Source organism: Crocodylus porosus, unplaced genomic scaffold (assembly GCF_001723895.1).
Source record: "Crocodylus porosus isolate Cpor-Errol unplaced genomic scaffold, CroPor_comp1, whole genome shotgun sequence".
NCBI classification, from domain to species: domain Eukaryota; kingdom Metazoa; phylum Chordata; order Crocodylia; family Crocodylidae; genus Crocodylus; species Crocodylus porosus.
In genome coordinates, this window is record NW_017728949.1 from 39838216 (window position 1) to 39854993 (window position 16778).

Below are 16778 nucleotides of genomic sequence, written 5' to 3' on the forward strand. Positions count from 1 at the left end.
TGATCTTGCCTGTAAAGACTGAGGCAAAAAGGCGTTGAGCACTTCAGCCTTTTCTGCATCCTCTGTCACAAGGTTGCCTCATCCATTCAGTACGGGACCCACACTTTCCCTGATCCTCCTCTTGGTACCAACAGACTTGTAGAAACCCTTCTTGTTACCCTTCATATCTGTTGCTAGCTGCAGCTCCGATTGCACTTTGGCCTTCCTGACTTCATCCCTGGATGACCAGGTAATGATCTTATACTCCTCCCTAGTTTTTTGTCCAGTTTTCCACTTCTTTTAGGCTTCCTTTTTGTGATATAGTTTACTGCAGCCAAGATGGTTTTCTGCCATACTTGCTAGTCTTCCTGTGCATCAGGATGTTTTGTTCCTGCACTCTCAGTAAGGTTTCTTTAAAGAATAGCCAGCTCTCTGGGACTCTTCTCCCCCTCCGACTGGCTTCACAGGGGATCCTGACCATGAGTTCATTGAGTAAGTCTAAGTCTACTTTCCTGAAGTCCAGGGTCCTTATTCTGCTGCTCTCCATCCTTTCTTTCCTCAGGAGCCTGAACTCAATCATGTTGTGGTCACTGCTGCCCAAGCTGCCATCTGCTACTACATTAGCCACCAATTCATCCCTGTTTGTGAGCAGGTCAAGAAGAACATGGCCCCTAGTTGGCCGCTCCAGCACTTGCACCAGGAAGTTCTCTCCAACACTCTCTAAAAACTTCCTGAATTGCCTGTACACTGCTTTATTGCCCTCCCAGCAGATGTCAGGATGATTGAAGTCCTCCATGAGAACTAGGGCTTCTGCTAGCTGTTTGAAGAAAGTCTCATCTAGCATTTCCTCCTTGTTTGGTGATCTATAGCAGACACCCACTACAACATCACCCTTGTTGCTCTCTCCTCTAATAATATTAATCCAGAGACTTTCAACAGGTCTACCTCCAATTTCGTACTGGAGCTCTGAGCAATTATGGCTCTTTTACATAAAGTGCAACTTCTCTTTCTCTTCTTTCTTGCCTGTCCTTCCTGAACAGTTTTTACCCATCCATGAGAGTGCTCCAGTCATGTGAACTATCCCACCGAGTCTGTTATTCCAGTCACATTATATTTCCATCAGTGCAAGGACTTCTAATTCTTCCTGCTTGTTTCCCAGGCTCCGTGCATTCATGTACAGGCACCTGGGGCAACTAGTCAACCGCCCTGATTTTTCAAGAAGTATGAGAATACCTTCCCTGTTTCACCCTCCTGCTTTCTCTTCCTCCAGGTCTCCCATTTCCCTACGTAGGTCAGGGCTTTGGTTTCCATCCCCCACAAAACCTAGTTTAAAACCCTGCTCACTAGGTTGGCGAGCCAGTCTGCGTAGGTACTCTTCCCTCTCTTCTTCAGGTGGATCCCATCTCTTCCTAGTGATACTTCTTCTTGGAACAACATCCCATGGTAGGAGAAACCAAGGTCCTACTGGCGACAGCACATGTGGAGCCAGGTATTCATCTGCAGGATGCACCTGTTCCTGCCGGGGCCCTTTCCTTTGATTGGAAGGCCCTGAGCTCCAGAGCCCTGTAGAAACTTTTGATCCACTCAGGATCTCCCCTGGTAGTATCATTTATGCTTTTGTAGACTGAAGTTAAATAATGTTATACTTCATCTAGTCATATTAATTTTATAGTAGGCTAGAAGTCTTATTATGGGTTCTACTATATCAAATAATCTCTTTAAGAAAACATTTTGGAGATGATTAAGATTTAAATGTATATTTGGATCCTCTCTGGTCCAAGCCCTGCAGTACATAGAATTAACTGAAATTAAAGTTTTGGAACTCCTTTGAGACAGGAAGTATGTGTGAAGCAAATTTTAAAGTTTGGAGAAGTTGCTGTTCTTTACTATTTGAGGAGAAGCTTGGACCAGGGTTAGGTTTGACTATTTACATTAGACATGACAGGCAACCCAACCTCCAAATCCAAATGCTATCTTTGGCAAGGGTCCCTATGACTCCAATGGGGTCCATTAGTGATATCTGGTCCAACAGTTGATGTCCTTTATCACTTGTTAAATGCCAAAGACACAACCCTTGCCCTGAAGTACATAGGATTTAAGTTGAATATACTTGGTTTGACTCAGTTCTGGGTTATTTTGACTTCTGTTGGCAGTGGAATATCTACCCAAATGAGGCAGTTGGCTTAGCACAAGTTAGAATACCAGCTCTATCCAAAAGTGAGAAGTATATGGCAGATCTAGGATTCTGAAAAGTAGGGCAAAGACAGTGTGCTGCAGCATCACATAAAGCACAACACACACTTTTATCTAATGAAAAATGAAAAAGAAACACAAAGCTTTGCTAATATGCTAGGGGCCTAGGGCTGTATTATTCAGTTTAAAATAGAAGCAAAATAACCCCCCAAAACCAAAAATCTTTAGTAGAATGTGCTTTAAATTACTGTATCATATATTTATGTCTAAAGACACAACTAACTAGGAAAAAAATAATCAAAATATGTTGTTTCATTAGTCCTGTAGCCATTAGAGTTAAATGTACATCTCTTTCAGATTCATGAAACACAACCTAGCCTTCTTGAGCATCTTGACAGTGCATCCAATAATTCCCTGGAAGCTGTTTCCATGCCTGAGGTAACATTTCCTCACCTGAATTAATGTTTCTAGCTAGAGTTAAAAACAGCCTGCAGGGCTGTGAAATAGGAGGTAGGTTAGGAGGAGGGGCTAACAGACACTAGAATTACAGAAAAAGACTAATTTGATTAATGGAACCATTACAAACTATTAAAAAGGAGAGAGGGTTGTTAACACCTGTGAAATGAAGAATTTTGAAGGGATTAGGTTGATTATAATGAGCCATGAAGTCAAGTGACTCTTTCACTGCTGCCACTGCCAAGCAGTTGGTTTTAAACTTTGGGTGGAGCAGGAATAAAAGGTGGGACAGGGAGGGTGGAGTGCACCTTCTCCCTTCTCACCCGCTCCTTCTCCACAACTACTTCTGATGAGAAACCCTTTTCCCCAGTCAGTGCATGTGGAAAGTAGGCCTTTTGGGATGCCTCAACCAGAGGGGCTCTTATGCATCCTAACCTTTGAGTGGAACCTGCACCAAGCAGGTAGAATGCCTAGTGTGGTGCGTAAGGAAAACCATATCTTTTGGCACAAGGGGCAATAAAGCCTAATACTCTAGTTGTGGTCCAAGCAAAAGTGTCAAATTGCTCTTTCTCTGACAAAGAGGATTGCAAAAAAGATGGTATGATTCCAACACATGTGTATGTGCATGTGTGTATATGCATGTATGTATTTCCTGCTTATACTACTACTGGTATTCAAGCCTGATTAAAGCTAACACACACAGGTCTATGTGCACTTCCATCACATGTCTATTTAAACTTAATATTTCAAGACATCCCAAATTCCGTTTTGCATGAAAAGTCATTCTGCTTCTAAATGGGTTAAGCTTGCATGGCTTTCCCTAGCTGGAGGAAGCTAAGTCTAAAAAGTCTCTATTTTAAGAGGTTGCTGAACATATTTTGGCAGCCTAATTAAAACTGTCAAGTAAATACCCAATTTAGCAATGCTAAACTTAGAGAACAAAACATCATTTTCTTATGGACTTATCGGACCATATATATTCTAAGACAACAAATTAGACTGTTTGAATACATATATTGCTAATGCCTACATGCTTTATGAGCCTAGTCATGAGGAAATGGTTCTTGATGGAGGGGAAAAATACAGTTTATATCTTGAGTTATTGGATAAAATTTTCTAAAGTTGTCCTGAAGGCCACAGATACATTTTAAAAGAAACTTGAAACCCATGTTGAAATATAAATTTGGATTATGAATCATTATTGTTTGTTCTGTGCATATGGGAGTGCAATAGATGCTAAATAGTTATTTATGATGCAGGTGGGAAAAACATGGTGTAAGGTGAATGTATAACAGCAGATGAAACCAGGGGGCAGTCTGCAGAGCTGTGATGTCTGTTAATCTGGACTGCAGCTCCCAGAAACCACCAGGGACTGAGGTCAAGGGGAATAGGAAGAGGAAGCTGGAGGCTGGAGTAAGGGGAAGAGAGAGAAGGCTGCACATGGAGCCTGGTCAGCGCTACAGAGAGGAGTTCACAGTGAAGCTGGAGATCTCACTGGCTAGGTCAGCCAGGAGTGTGGACTGAAGGAGCTGGATTCAGACTTAAGCAGCAGCCTACAGCTGCCCCTAAGTGCTCTCGGGACTAAAGGCTTGTTTGGGTATGAGTGGGAGGTGGGGAGTGGGAAGTAAGGTGCTAAGTATATCTTACCACAGTGTTGATGTTTCTTTACCTGTTCTCTCCCTTTGGCCCATTAGCCAAATCCTATAATTTTCTCTATAAAAGTGAGAACTCCCAGTTGTTTTTTGTGTCACTTTCTGGGGCTACAATGGAAATATACAATAACATTAGAATAGTTACTCGGTCATGAGAAATTCTAGATTCAAACTACCCTTGCTGATCAGATATTTTCAACAGTACATTTATTAAAAAAAAATCCAAGTTTTAAATACTGTAGGGGGCAGTTGAAGCCAGATTAATGATTAACTGGATTCAAATTATAATTTTGTATTCAGTGCCATTAGTTTTTTTCTGCTTAGAATGTGCTGGCACACAGAGGTAGGAAGGTTGGAGCGCTGCTGATATCATAAAGGCATATCAGAATTGTCATAAACCAAACAGGTTGCAGCATAGGATTAGCTTTTTACAAGTATTATTTAATGTTGCATTTGAGAAATTCCAAGGTAGAACAAAATGGTAGGTAGCCAATACTTCTTAGAAGTACTAGTTAATTAGATTTATAATTGTCTGGCTGGGATTAGAACTTCACTAGTGAAACTTGGTTAAAAATCAATCGCATAATATGGCTCAGGGTCACAAGTAAAGAGAGACAAATCCCATAGAGTTTTGATGTGAAGCCATGTCAGTCTTTGCAGTAAGGTCAAAAAGTTGTCTAAGAAAACAGTACTGGCAGCAGAACTTAAAAATAAACTCTAAACATGCTCCCTTCATTTTTTGTATATGTTTATATATCTGGATCACTCAATGGCCAGATCACAGAGGAGACAGACCCATAATAACTCTCTGCTGCCAAAGGCTTTTAAAACTGGAGAGAGTGCACTTTGGTTTGTTAATCCCAAGTGATTAGGCTATTGAAAGAAGGAATGAATCTTCAGAATAAAAATACCCTGTGCAGTGGAACATATATTTCCTTTACAGTTTCCTCTCTTGGGTTTAGAGATTATCACATGCTGGGACAGGAGAGGCCTGCTTGGGGAGGAAAGGTCCAATGGAGTCTTTGTCCATTATGAAAAGAAGCAGCTGTCCAGATATGACAGGGCTCCACCCGGTTTACCTTAGCATTGCATCCCAGGTGGCCAGACTGCAAACAGAGTAGCTGAGACCATATGGTCAGAGGGCCTGCTCCCCATTGGCCATGGGGCCTGGAGGCCACGTATTTAAAACTGGCCAGAGGCCAGGGAGAAGGTGGACGTGGACGTGTCTGGACACTGGGAATGGAGCCAGATGCACTTGCCATCCCCAGAAGCAACCCAACACTTCCCCTGCCAGCTGGTGAGCCTGGGGAAGTAGAGCATGCACACCTCACCCCAGAGGCAACCAGCTCCCCAGCTATATGTCCTGGGACTGGTTGACCCAGGCAGAGCCAGAGGATCCCATCAGCCTGGGGCACAATGCTGAGCCTCTTGACCCTGCTCACAGACAGTATGGCATGCCAAGGAACTTGCCCACTGTCATGGTGGAAGGAAAGCCTGGAGAATTAAAGGTCAGGTGGGGATGGAAAAGTGCAGACGAGTGGGCCTTATGGGCACCTGACGGGTAAGGTCTGGAGGGATGGCATATGAACCCCATACACCCCCACAGTGTGGCTGTGCTCCCAAAGTGTGCCAATGAGGGACAGCTGTGATGTTTGGCCCCAAACAGGCCTGGCAGGGAATGCCCTCGAGCCCTGGTATATGTGTCCAACTGGCCGATTGGGAAGGACCCAGGGCAAAAAGGCCAAGTCGCCTGAAGGGGACAAAGGGATTTTGGGGTTGGCTCTCAACACTCTGTGCTCAAGATTGAGCAGCTTGGCGTGGTGGCATTGGTGCCCTGCCCACCACTCAGACTGAGCTCTTTTAATTTAAGTTCTTGTGTTGCCATTTTTTTGGGAGAGTGACAGAACTGTGGTGTGGCACCTTTTCTTTGTCAGACGGCCATGTGAGAAACAGAACCTGCAATGACATCGAGGCACTGCCTGAATCCACCATAACACCTGAGTGGAAAGGAGTGGGGCGTAGAGGAGGAGGAACCCTACGCAAGACGCACCAAAGAAGGCATTCCTGAACCCATATAGGAACCACTGAGCACCATCTCCAGACGTACGGAGAACAACAACTTGTGATGGGCAAATAGGGTCAGGTGCCACCCTAGGTGGCAAGATGTGGGCCTGTCACACCAGGTGTCACCATTGAAAAGGAAGACCTCAATAGAGTCCAATTTTTTTTAACTCTAAGGTTGACCCCAATCTATATACAGTTTGGAAAATGGTTCTGTGCTAATCGTTTCACTAGCTCTGCTTTTAAATTGAGGCCCAGCTGTAGTCAGCTAGTATTCCATTGATGTAAGACCCATGTTGTTCATGCGGGTTCCAGTTTGTTCATGGAATTTCATTTTTCAGTCATGCTAAAACTAGAAAAAACTCTATATATCAGATTGCAACACCATGCATTCTTACCATTAGCTTAACTGTACAGGTTTCAGACTGGGACATAACCCAAACATCTACAAAAGATTTGTTACAACTTTTTACATATAAAAGCACAGCAACCTTGGCCCATTCCAGACCAAGACCCTCTTATAGAATTGGGTTTTTAATAGTTGTGCCGCTTCAAAATCCTTACTTCCTTCTACTAAAGTAAAAGAAAATGACAAGAATATAAGGAAGAGAAGAAGGAAGGCAGGTAGTCTGAATATGCAAAGGGTTTCACTTCAGAGCACTTTAAAAGAATTAGACACCTTTCTTCTCTGAGGTGTCTCTGTATATTCCCACTTGTGGGAGTCTAGCTATCAGTAAAAATCCTGAGTAGGGAGACTAAGAAGTTCTAATTAAGTGAAAGTAGAACTGCCTTCAGATTCTGGATAGTGAAGTGAGAGTACAACTGTGTAAGTGTATAAGCAGAACTCCAGGGAGCTAACCTGCAGGTTTCTAACATAGCTTTCTTATGGAAGCTTTAGTCCTAATAGAAACTACTAATACAATGTTATCTTAGCTACCATAACCTGTTTTGATACAGGTTTATCTATTTTAAATGAGTGTAGATAAATATTTCTGTGACAGTGATTTTCAAAGGTATCAGTCTGGATCCCGTAATATTACCCAGGTGAAACCCAAAGCACTTTTGTTAACTAGGCCTTGTCTGGCCCCCTGTGATGTTTTGCAAGAAAAATGGAAGATTAGAGGTCTGTTCCAGGTAGAGTTTAGGTGTCTTGTATGGTAATTCAGGTGTCCCATCTCTGAATTATCGTACAAGGTAGAATATGAGTTTCCAGCTAGACTTCAGGTGTCTTATCTCTCATGTCTTCTTGTAGTCTCCTACTTTAGAAACTGTTGTTTGACTTCACAGTTCCCAGAATTGCCTGCAGTTTGCATTTGTAGAGATAGACATAAAGGGAACATCCTCTGGAGAAACTAAAGAGGAAGCAGTTACCTTCTGCTCAACATGCCTAACTATGTATTTTCCATTTCTTGTACATTCTCTAAACTTCACAAGTGTTTATGAATACTAGCCACAGTGCAACAGGTCATTGATCCTGTTTTATACTGGACTGTCTTGTTTTTAAACCCTTTGTCCCCTGTGCATTTTTCAATGAGGAACAGACTGCAAAAAGTCTTGTTTTTTAGTTCATTGGTGGAAATACATGTCAATCATATGTCCCTGCAATTATATTGGCTGTGCCTAGAGGTAGGGTGATGCACAGCCAGGAGGAGCATGGCTGGGAGCCAACCAGGGAGGGAGGTGGAGGATCCCAGGGACTGGTCATTCTGCTCTTGTGGGAAGCATGTGCAGGCAGAGCGAGGGCCATGGTGCTGCTGCGTGCCTGAGTTCCCTGATCCTCAACTGGGCATGTGCAGGTGGCCCCCGGCCCCAGGGGCAGCTGAGCTGCCAGGGTTGGGCAGTTGGGCTGCCCACACACCCCCTACACTGCTTCAGCACAAGGCTATGTCTCTGCGATCAGGCAGGTGGAGCACTGCATTTGTATCTGCTGGAATGCCGGTGAGACTGGGAGGAGGCTCTTGTCTGTCTTCTTACCCACAGAGCAGCCCAGTGAGTCTGTGTGGTGTCCTGCTGCACAGGCAAACCTGTCTGTTTCCAGGGGAATAAAGGGGTGGTTCCACCAGGCAGCTAGCTGCACTGCCACAGGCATCCAGCACCCACCAACCCCACTCTGCCCAGCCTTGACCAGAATGTGGCCAGGGCAGATTCCTGGGTTCACAGGGAAACTTGAGAATCTTGATGAAAATAAGTTATTTCATCTTTTTAATACCATGCCGCAGTACTCATACAGAGAGTTTTTTCTCTGATGATCACAGCTTGGAGAAATTAAAGGAATAAACCAGAGGTAGACAGTGCTAAAGCAGCTTGAAAAAATGAAAGGAACCAGCTGGAGGTAGGCAGTGTGAAAGTAGAGCTCCAGATATGCATAAATTTAACCAGGGGATGTAAGGACATGTACTCCGAGTTCTTCAAAAACAAAAAAATTCTGAAAGAGGCCTGGGATGGGCAGAAGTACAAACGCTTTTAAGGTATTGCCTACTATAATGAGTTGTAGTGTCATTTCTATTTAAGTTAGTATTGACTAAGTTTATAGTATGTATGTTTAGCTATCTATTTGTAATGCTATAGTTTTGTTTTCTTATTGTAGTTTACTTATTTTATTATTTTTGTTGGTTTTACTTTATTGGTATAGAATGAAAATTAATAAATATTATAATACCAATTAGTTATAATAATTATTTGTATTAATTTGATGCTCATGAACAAAATTGCTACTGTGTGGATTAAATGTCTATAAAAGTGCAAAATGAAAGAGAATATTTTATTACATAGTGAGCAATAAGTCAAGGCTGGTACCATTTTCTGCCTTCCTGTGGTAGCCCCGCCCCTTGCTGCTGCTTGTCCAAGGGGCCTGGTGGTCCTACCCCTTGCTGTTGATTGGCCAAGGACATGGCAGCCCTGTCCCTCATCACTGATTGGTTGAGAGGGCCGGTGGTCCCACACCTTACCAAGGGGATGTCCTGTATTTTGGGGATGTGTTAGTGGCCACTCTACCTGAAACAGAACAAGATAACGAAGATGAATATGGACGCAATGTCTTCATTCTCTTGGAAAAAGCAGAATAAAAAATAGTTGACTACTATGTTCCCCTAGGTGATCACACGGGTAGAGGGAGGGATAGAGGAAGCTTCCAATGGATTATCAAGACAATGCTTCATGGAAGACAAGGGACAGTGAAAGCCAAAAGCTTTTTGTCTTGGGAATAGTCTGTGTTAGTTCTGGTCAAACTGTTGGCCCCACAGGTCAGAGGAGTGATGTGGGGCCAGTCTGTGGGCCAGATCAAGCCCCACGTGCCAGGATCAGGCCTGCACTGTCTCTGCCTGGCTCTACCTGCACATCTGCCTGTGGCCTCAGCTGACCCCCATGCACCAGGATCAGACCCTGCCCAGCCAGTATCTCATGCCAGTGCATCCCGGTTCCCGGTGCCACTTTTGCATGCCAGGATCAGTCTGGGGGCTCCATGCTGCCCTCTATTCAGCCCTCCATGCTGGGATTAGGACCCCAACAGCCCTGCCAATCAAGTGCCTGGATCAGGCCTTGTGTACTGAGATCAACCCCTGAAGCCCGGTGCTGCCCCTGCCTACCCCTGTGCATTGGGATTGGGTATCTATCATATAGGGTCTAGGGCTCAAGGGTCCAGAAATTTAGCAGCAGGGGAGTGGTGCCATCACTCCCTTGTCAGCAAGTTTTTGGACCAGTGGGGAGCTCCCTGGGCCAGATTACATGACACAGGGGGCTGGACATAGCCCTTGGAACAGGGGTTGAGCAAACATCCCCGGTCTACGTAGGCTTCAATGCCTGCACAACCTCTGTCCAATGGATGTTAAGTGTTGCTGGATTCTTGTATTAAAAAGAGTATTTGATGTGAAAAAACAGGATACATCCTGCCTGGGTGACATTTCAAAGAGTTAATACTGTAGAGCTTATTATATTCAGAAGCTGGTGGCTTGTCACTTTTCCAGTTTATGGGTATTATTGTAACTGCATATACCTGTGTGTTCTTGCTTTGATCACCAATACTATAATTTATCTTCAGGTTAAATGAACTTCCTCGCAACATGCAAAAGGCCAAGTAGGCAAGGCTGACATCACGCCCAGGTAGTTTACAAACTTGCATTCTCCCTTATGAGAAAGCAAAGTACAGAGGCCTTTTAAAAACCATTTGCCTCTACTTCCTGAATATTAAGAGAACGTCAACAAACAGTGCTTCAACAGTTCTTAACAACCAAAAGGGGAACGGGAAACTATTCAGCTACAAACTGATGACATAGAACTAACCCCCACCCCAAGTAACTACAGGCTCTGAAAAGCAGCTGTCATGTCTTTAAAAATTAGTATGTATTTATTTTGCACAACTTAAAGCTTCAATGTGGTCTTCAAGAGTAGCTCCTAATTAGAACCCAGAGCAGCAAATCACTCGGGAAGTATGAGTGTTTCAGAAATTAATAATGGTAAAATGCTGCATGTCTGTGATAAAGTGGGAAACTACACTAGCAGAGAACACTGATGGCAACACTGTCAAATACTCATCATTTCTGACTATGCAGAGAAATGATGTGGTCCAGTAAATGATCATTGCACCCACTCCACCCCTCGGCATCTTGAAGACTCAGATCAAGTGTATATATATGGAATTCCCACAAACCACCGAAGGGCCTATCCAGCTTTCCCCTCTGACAGGAGCTGGGGGAGTGGGGAGATTGAGACCTGTCTTTGTGAATGGGGGCTACACTGCCTGTTGACCCACATGGCCTACATGACTTATGAGGAGAGGCTGAGGGAACTGGCCTTATTCAGTCTAGGGCAGTGGTTTTCAGCCTGTGGGCTGCAGACCCCTCATGGAGTCCACAGACCATGTCTAAGGGGTCTGTGAAAGATGACTATGATCAATCAAAAGTATGTGAATACCCACACTTAAATTCAAGGGGGTCCAAACCTCTATTCAAAATTTCCAAAGGGGTCTGCAAATGAAAAAAAAGGTTGAAAACCAAGGGCCTAAAGAAGACTGAGAGGTGATTTAATAGCAGCGTTCAACTACCCGATGTGCAGTTCCATAGAGGATGGAGCCGGACTGTTCTCCATGCTGGCAGGTGACAGAACAAGGAGCAACCATCTCAAATTGCAGCAAGGGAAGTTTAGGTTAGATATTAGGAATAATTTTTTCACTAGGAGGGTAGTAAAACAGTGGAACAGGCTACCCAGAAAGTGGCTGACACCCCATCCTTGGAGGTTTTCAAAACCTGGCTAGACAAAGCCTTGGCTGGGATGACCTAGTTAGGGCTGGTCCTGCTTTGAGTAGGGGTTGGATGAGATGTGACCGCTTGAAGTCCCTTCCCACCCTCGCTTTCTATGACCCCCTTGTCCTGCCCCACAGGCCGTGACTGCATGTCTCCCAGGGAAGCGGATGAGCCGTGTGGGAGGGACACGGCCCGGGACAGGGGCAGAGGCTGAGCCCCTTTGCTTGGGGACTTCTGTCTACCCTCCTCCCGCACAGCCCGGCCGAGCCAGCCCCGATAACCACAGCAACTCCGTGCTCCTCAGCAAGGCGCCCTGCTCCCTTCCGCTGGTCCTGCCCCGCCCCCCACAGCAGCTGTAGCTGGGTCCGCGCCGGGGGCGGGCGAGGCGCACTGATTGGCTGCGCGGCCCGCGCGGTGCCTGATGGGAAGCGGCCCGGCTACCCCGCTGCCCTTCAGCTGCGGCGACGGCGGGATGCGCGGGGCGTCCTGCGGCAGGTACCGTGCAGGCGAGGGTGGGAAGCGAGTGAAGCTGCCTCTGCCCTCGGGGATCGCTGAGCGCAGGCCAGGGGCAGTTGCGTGCGGCTCGGCGGGCGCTGCGGCGCTCTGGGCTTTGGCCCCGACACCGCCCGCGTGCGGCAGCAGGGCCCGGTGTCGCGGGTCGCTGCCCCGCCGGGGACGGGCGCGTCGAAGGCGGGGAGGCGCCCGGCTGTGCGGGCCGGGCTGCTCCTGCAGGGCTCCGTTTCCGAGGTGCTGAAGCGGGCAGCCCGCCCTGGGGGCCGAGCGTGCCCTTAGCCGGGGGCCCTGAAGCGGGCTCAGCTGCAGCGTGAGCAGGGGGTGGTTGGGGGAAACCGCGGGCCGAGAGGGGGTGGGAGTGAGGGCGATGGGAGCGCAAGCCCCAGGTGGCAGAGCCGGTTTTGAGGAAGAAGGGAGGATGTCTGTTCAGTTGAAAGGAGTATTTCCCAAGTTGAAATGACAGCCTGAGCTCCATCTTGTTTGAAAATGCATTTGTAAATGCTCCTTAGTCATTAAGGTCTCTGTAGATGACTTGGAGTGAGTTTCAAACTCGAAACTAGATTGTGCCTGTTATAATAAAAGGTTCTGAACTTTTTCTTAATGGCCTTCCTTTTACAAAATATCTATTTGCTAGAGCAGTGCAGATGAACCTGAGAGAGCAGAAAACTTAGAGCTCAGGTAAATCCCAAAGGAGATCAACAGTCTTCTAACTAAAGTGAGACAAAATGCTCAGAGCTTGGTCTGTCCTGAAGAAAAGTCTGTGTAACTCATGCAGCTCTGTTGTCTGAACATAGAGCTAAGTAAGCAAGTGTACCTCACCTGCTTGCTGTTTTCCGTATGCTTGAATTGATGTGTTGGTTTGATATGTTTATAGCTGGCTTAAAGCCCTGTAGTCCTCTTGCCAAAGATAGCCTAAAGCCTTCCTTTGTGACTGTCATTCTTCTAATTCTGCTGATTACATTTCATGCTGGCTTGTGCTAAATACATTCTGCATACAAAAGATTGGCAGTATTCCTTTACACTGAGTGCTGTCATCAAATTTGGGTTTCTCTAGAAAGGCAGAAAGTGGGTATTAATGGTAACACTTCCATATTTTTTGTCTTAAATGGTATTGAAAGGCATTAGTAATGTTGCTGCGTATTATCTGGCAAGGGAAAACGTATACATACACACTACTGCAACTGTCGCATGACTGAGTAAAAAGAGGAATTCTGTATGAACTGACCAAATGAAGCCTTAGCAAGGAGGAGTACGACATAAAATTATTTGCTGTTGGTTGAGGCAGAAGAAGAAAGTGATTAGTAGAAGTTTAATAGGGAGAGTCTGAAGTGGCACTGTGATTATGCACTGTATATAAATCAATGAATTTACTTTTGGTTGTTGGATATAACTTTAAGGAATGACATCAACTGTTTCTGCCTTCTAGAGCAGTACATGTACAACATCATCATGCTGGCCTGTATGAAAATGTAGCTGCATCAGCACTTTATCTGACTTCCTTCTTGCAACTTATTTCATAACTCTCTGAAAATAGAGGATTGATACTGATATCACCTTAAAAACATGATTCTGTTTGACTGCAACTCTTGAAAGATCCAAATGTACTAGAGAATCATTAGACACTTGTGTTGTAGCTTGGCTATTATTGTTTTGTAGTGAAGATGGCATCTTTTCCTAGAACCTGTCAATAACAAAGCTTCTGCTCAGAAAGTCTCAAACCTGCAGTGCTTTGCATACAGACCTGCCAAATGGAAGTTATGTCAGATTCTCAGTGCTTAAAAAATATCCTGTTAACCGTTTGAAATCCCAGTGGATTATAGTACTTTTGATTTGTGACACTTCAGATATAAGGGACCCAGGCAATTGCTGTTTTCTTTTCGTAACTAGCAAAGGAGCAAGTTGCAGTAATTTAGCAGCAATAAAGTTGATTTGTCCCTCTGTTCTTGCAGTTCAAATACTGATTTGTATAGCATTTTTACAGATTGCTTCAGAAAACCTGTAAGACTTGACTCTATACATGTAGCTCTGGTTTTTGTTAGAATTTTTGGCTTTCCTGCATGGTAGCCTGTTCACCATCTTACAAGATGAATACTATACCTACTCTATTGTGTTGCCTTGTTCTAGCATCCTCTTAAACATTTTTGGAGAAGAAATCTGAGTTAAATGAAATTCCGCTGGCTGCTGAATGCACCCCTGGGGGAGGCATGGGGGACATGTGCCCTGCTGGATTTGTGCGTGGGATGGAGGTGGCCTCCAGGCTGGGGCTCTGCGCCCTGCTGCCTTTGCCCAGGGAGCTGCATGGTACCATGTTGTGCCTCCCACCACTGGCTGGGCAGGGGACGTGTGGCCAGCATGTGGCACCTGGGGCAAAGGTAACAGAGCACAGAGCCCCAGCCCATAGTGGGCAGTGCGCCTCCGCCCGATTCACAAGTCTGGGGAGCGTGTCCCCCATGCCTCCCCTAGGGGTGATTGCAGCAGCAGAACTGTGCCCCCTGCCCTGTGCCCCTAGATGAACTGACTGCGGCTCTGTCCCACGACCTGTCGTGACCCTAGCCCTGGGGTCCTACTCGCTTCAGTCCCTTCCCCTACCCCACTTCCTTCCTCACTGTGGAGGCCTCGATCCTACTCCCTTTCCCCTGCACAGACTTACCTGCTGGGTGCTGCTCTACATGCTGTCAGGCTGCATTCCTGTAGGGTTACCATATTTCCAGTTTAAGAAAAAGGACGTTGGAGAATTGAGGTTCCAGTTTTTCCATTTACATGTTTAGTGTGGATCCATCCCACCAGCAAGTGACTGAAAGTTGTTGCCCTTCTGATTATGACTCGCAGGTCTGGGAAGTAATTTGATGTTTTCAGCCCAGTTCCCAGGTGGGCTTGAGAACGGACTGGTTCTTGCAAACTTAGAAGTATACACAACTGTTTGAATTACTGTTGCCTTTTATATCTTCTCTATGTAAAGTGCAGGCTTTAGAGATGCCAGTCTGATAGTTCTCAAGAACGCTTGTGTGAAATCTTAACGCTCTGAATTAATTCCAAACAATCTGCACTTGAAATTTATCTATAACTAATTAGAAACCAGATTCTTAAGATTTTTTTTCTTCCCATTTACTAAATATTTTTGTGGTAGTTATATGAAGACTAGAAATTGATTTCTAACCACCCATCATCTTGTACTCACTTATTTAAAATATTTCCTGACCTAAAGCTCTCCAGTGCAAAATATAAACTTCTCTAGAATTGTGGTCAGTTAGTTAATAGAATGCTTTAATAGTTGATGGGTGATTTGTGAAAATAGTGACTGGAGTTTAGAACGTTATGGGCAAATGACTGTATGCTGTATCATTCATAATTTGGATCAGGGCAGCCTGACTCATGAACTTTGGGTCGGGCACTGACAGGTGGCTGCACCCTCTGCCTTTGCCTGCAGCAGCCAAATCTGAGACTTTTGATTCTATTTACACCTAGTGGCTGGGCTGGCCTATGAGATACAGGACTGTCCCAGACAATACAGGACATATGGTCACCCTAGTCATATGTGGCATGCAAGGGGTTAGATTGCAACCCTTGGGTTCCCACCAGGCTTTTGCTCTTCTTTTCCCTTCCACACTCTCTTCCAGCTTTTGCTTCCTGTCCCTGTCCCAGGGACAAGGCAGTGCAGTATGGCATGGGTTGGGGAGCTAAGGGTGACCCTACCACATTGTGCAGTTGTGGGAGATGGTGCTTGGATGGGTACACAGTGCAGCAGCTGGGGTGGATGGGTGCATCCCCATGGCATGTGACCTATGGGGCTTGTTTCCCTGGCCTGTTAGAAATTGCAAAGCCCTGATTTAGATATTGGAAAACATTTATAAAATATCTTTAAAATCTTGAAATACATAGTTTGAAGTATTTGTAATTGATTGCCACTACTTTTGCTCCTAGCTGTGAATTCCACTAGAAGATTGTTAAAGCTACCAAAACAAACACATCTTCTCAAACAAAAAAGATGGGTGGAGTCATTTCAAAGTGGAGGGTAAGTAAATGTTGTTATGATATAAAAAGCTAGTTTGTAAGACTGATATTTAAATAAAACTATTGCAGCAACTTGATATGCCTCTAACTAGAATCCTGGATTGAGTCATAGTGCTGAAAGACTCTAAATTGCTTGAATCTAAACTTTTCTAGTGGCCTATTTGTTTAGAAACTGGTAGTCGAACAAAGTGTTCATATTACCGACATGGAAAATAGTGTAACTGGATTCAGAATCTGGGCGCCACACTTCAGGAAGGATGTGGACAACGTGGAGAGGGTCCAGAGGGGGGTCACCCACATGATCGGGTCAGCAGGGCAGACCCTACAAGGAGAGGCTACGGGACCTGAACCTGTTCAGCCTCCACAAGAGAAGGTTATGGGGGGATCTAGTGGCCTGTTACAAACTAGTCAGAGGGGACCAGCAGGCACCAGGGGAGTCCCTGTTCCCCCAAGCACTACCAGGAGTGACAAGAAATAATGGTCACAAGCTGGCAGAGGGTAGATTCAGGCTAGATATCAGGAGGTGCTAGTTCACTGTCAGGGTGGCTAGGATCTGGAACCAGCTTCCAAGCAAAGTTGTGCTGGCTCCTTCCCTGGTGGTCTTTAAGAGGAGGCTGGATGTATACTTTGCTGGGGTCGTCTAACCCCAGTACTCTTTCCTGCCATGGCAGGGGGT

General features: G+C 45.3%; 1 protein-coding gene and 1 long non-coding RNA gene across 3 annotated transcripts in view; one reads left to right on the forward strand and one right to left on the reverse strand.

Annotated features, from left to right (window-relative positions):
• Nucleotides 1-9005: 9005 nt before the first annotated feature.
• On the reverse strand, nucleotides 9006-10530 carry LOC109322983. Its single transcript, XR_002104521.1, has 2 exons — nucleotides 10333-10530; nucleotides 9006-9335 (listed from the first exon to the last, which is right to left on the reverse strand). It is a non-coding gene; the product is annotated as an uncharacterized LOC109322983 (long non-coding RNA).
• Nucleotides 10531-11979: 1449 nt separating this feature from the next.
• LNPK (lunapark, ER junction formation factor) overlaps nucleotides 11980-16778 on the forward strand; it is a 61460-nt gene continuing 56661 nt past the window's right edge. For both annotated transcript variants that reach the window (XM_019554304.1, XM_019554305.1), the window contains exons 1-2: nucleotides 11980-12073; nucleotides 16013-16103. In XM_019554304.1, the coding sequence (XP_019409849.1) occupies nucleotides 16077-16103 (27 nt within the window). In that variant the 5' untranslated portion in view covers nucleotides 11980-12073; nucleotides 16013-16076. The remainder of the gene's footprint in view (nucleotides 12074-16012; nucleotides 16104-16778) is intronic.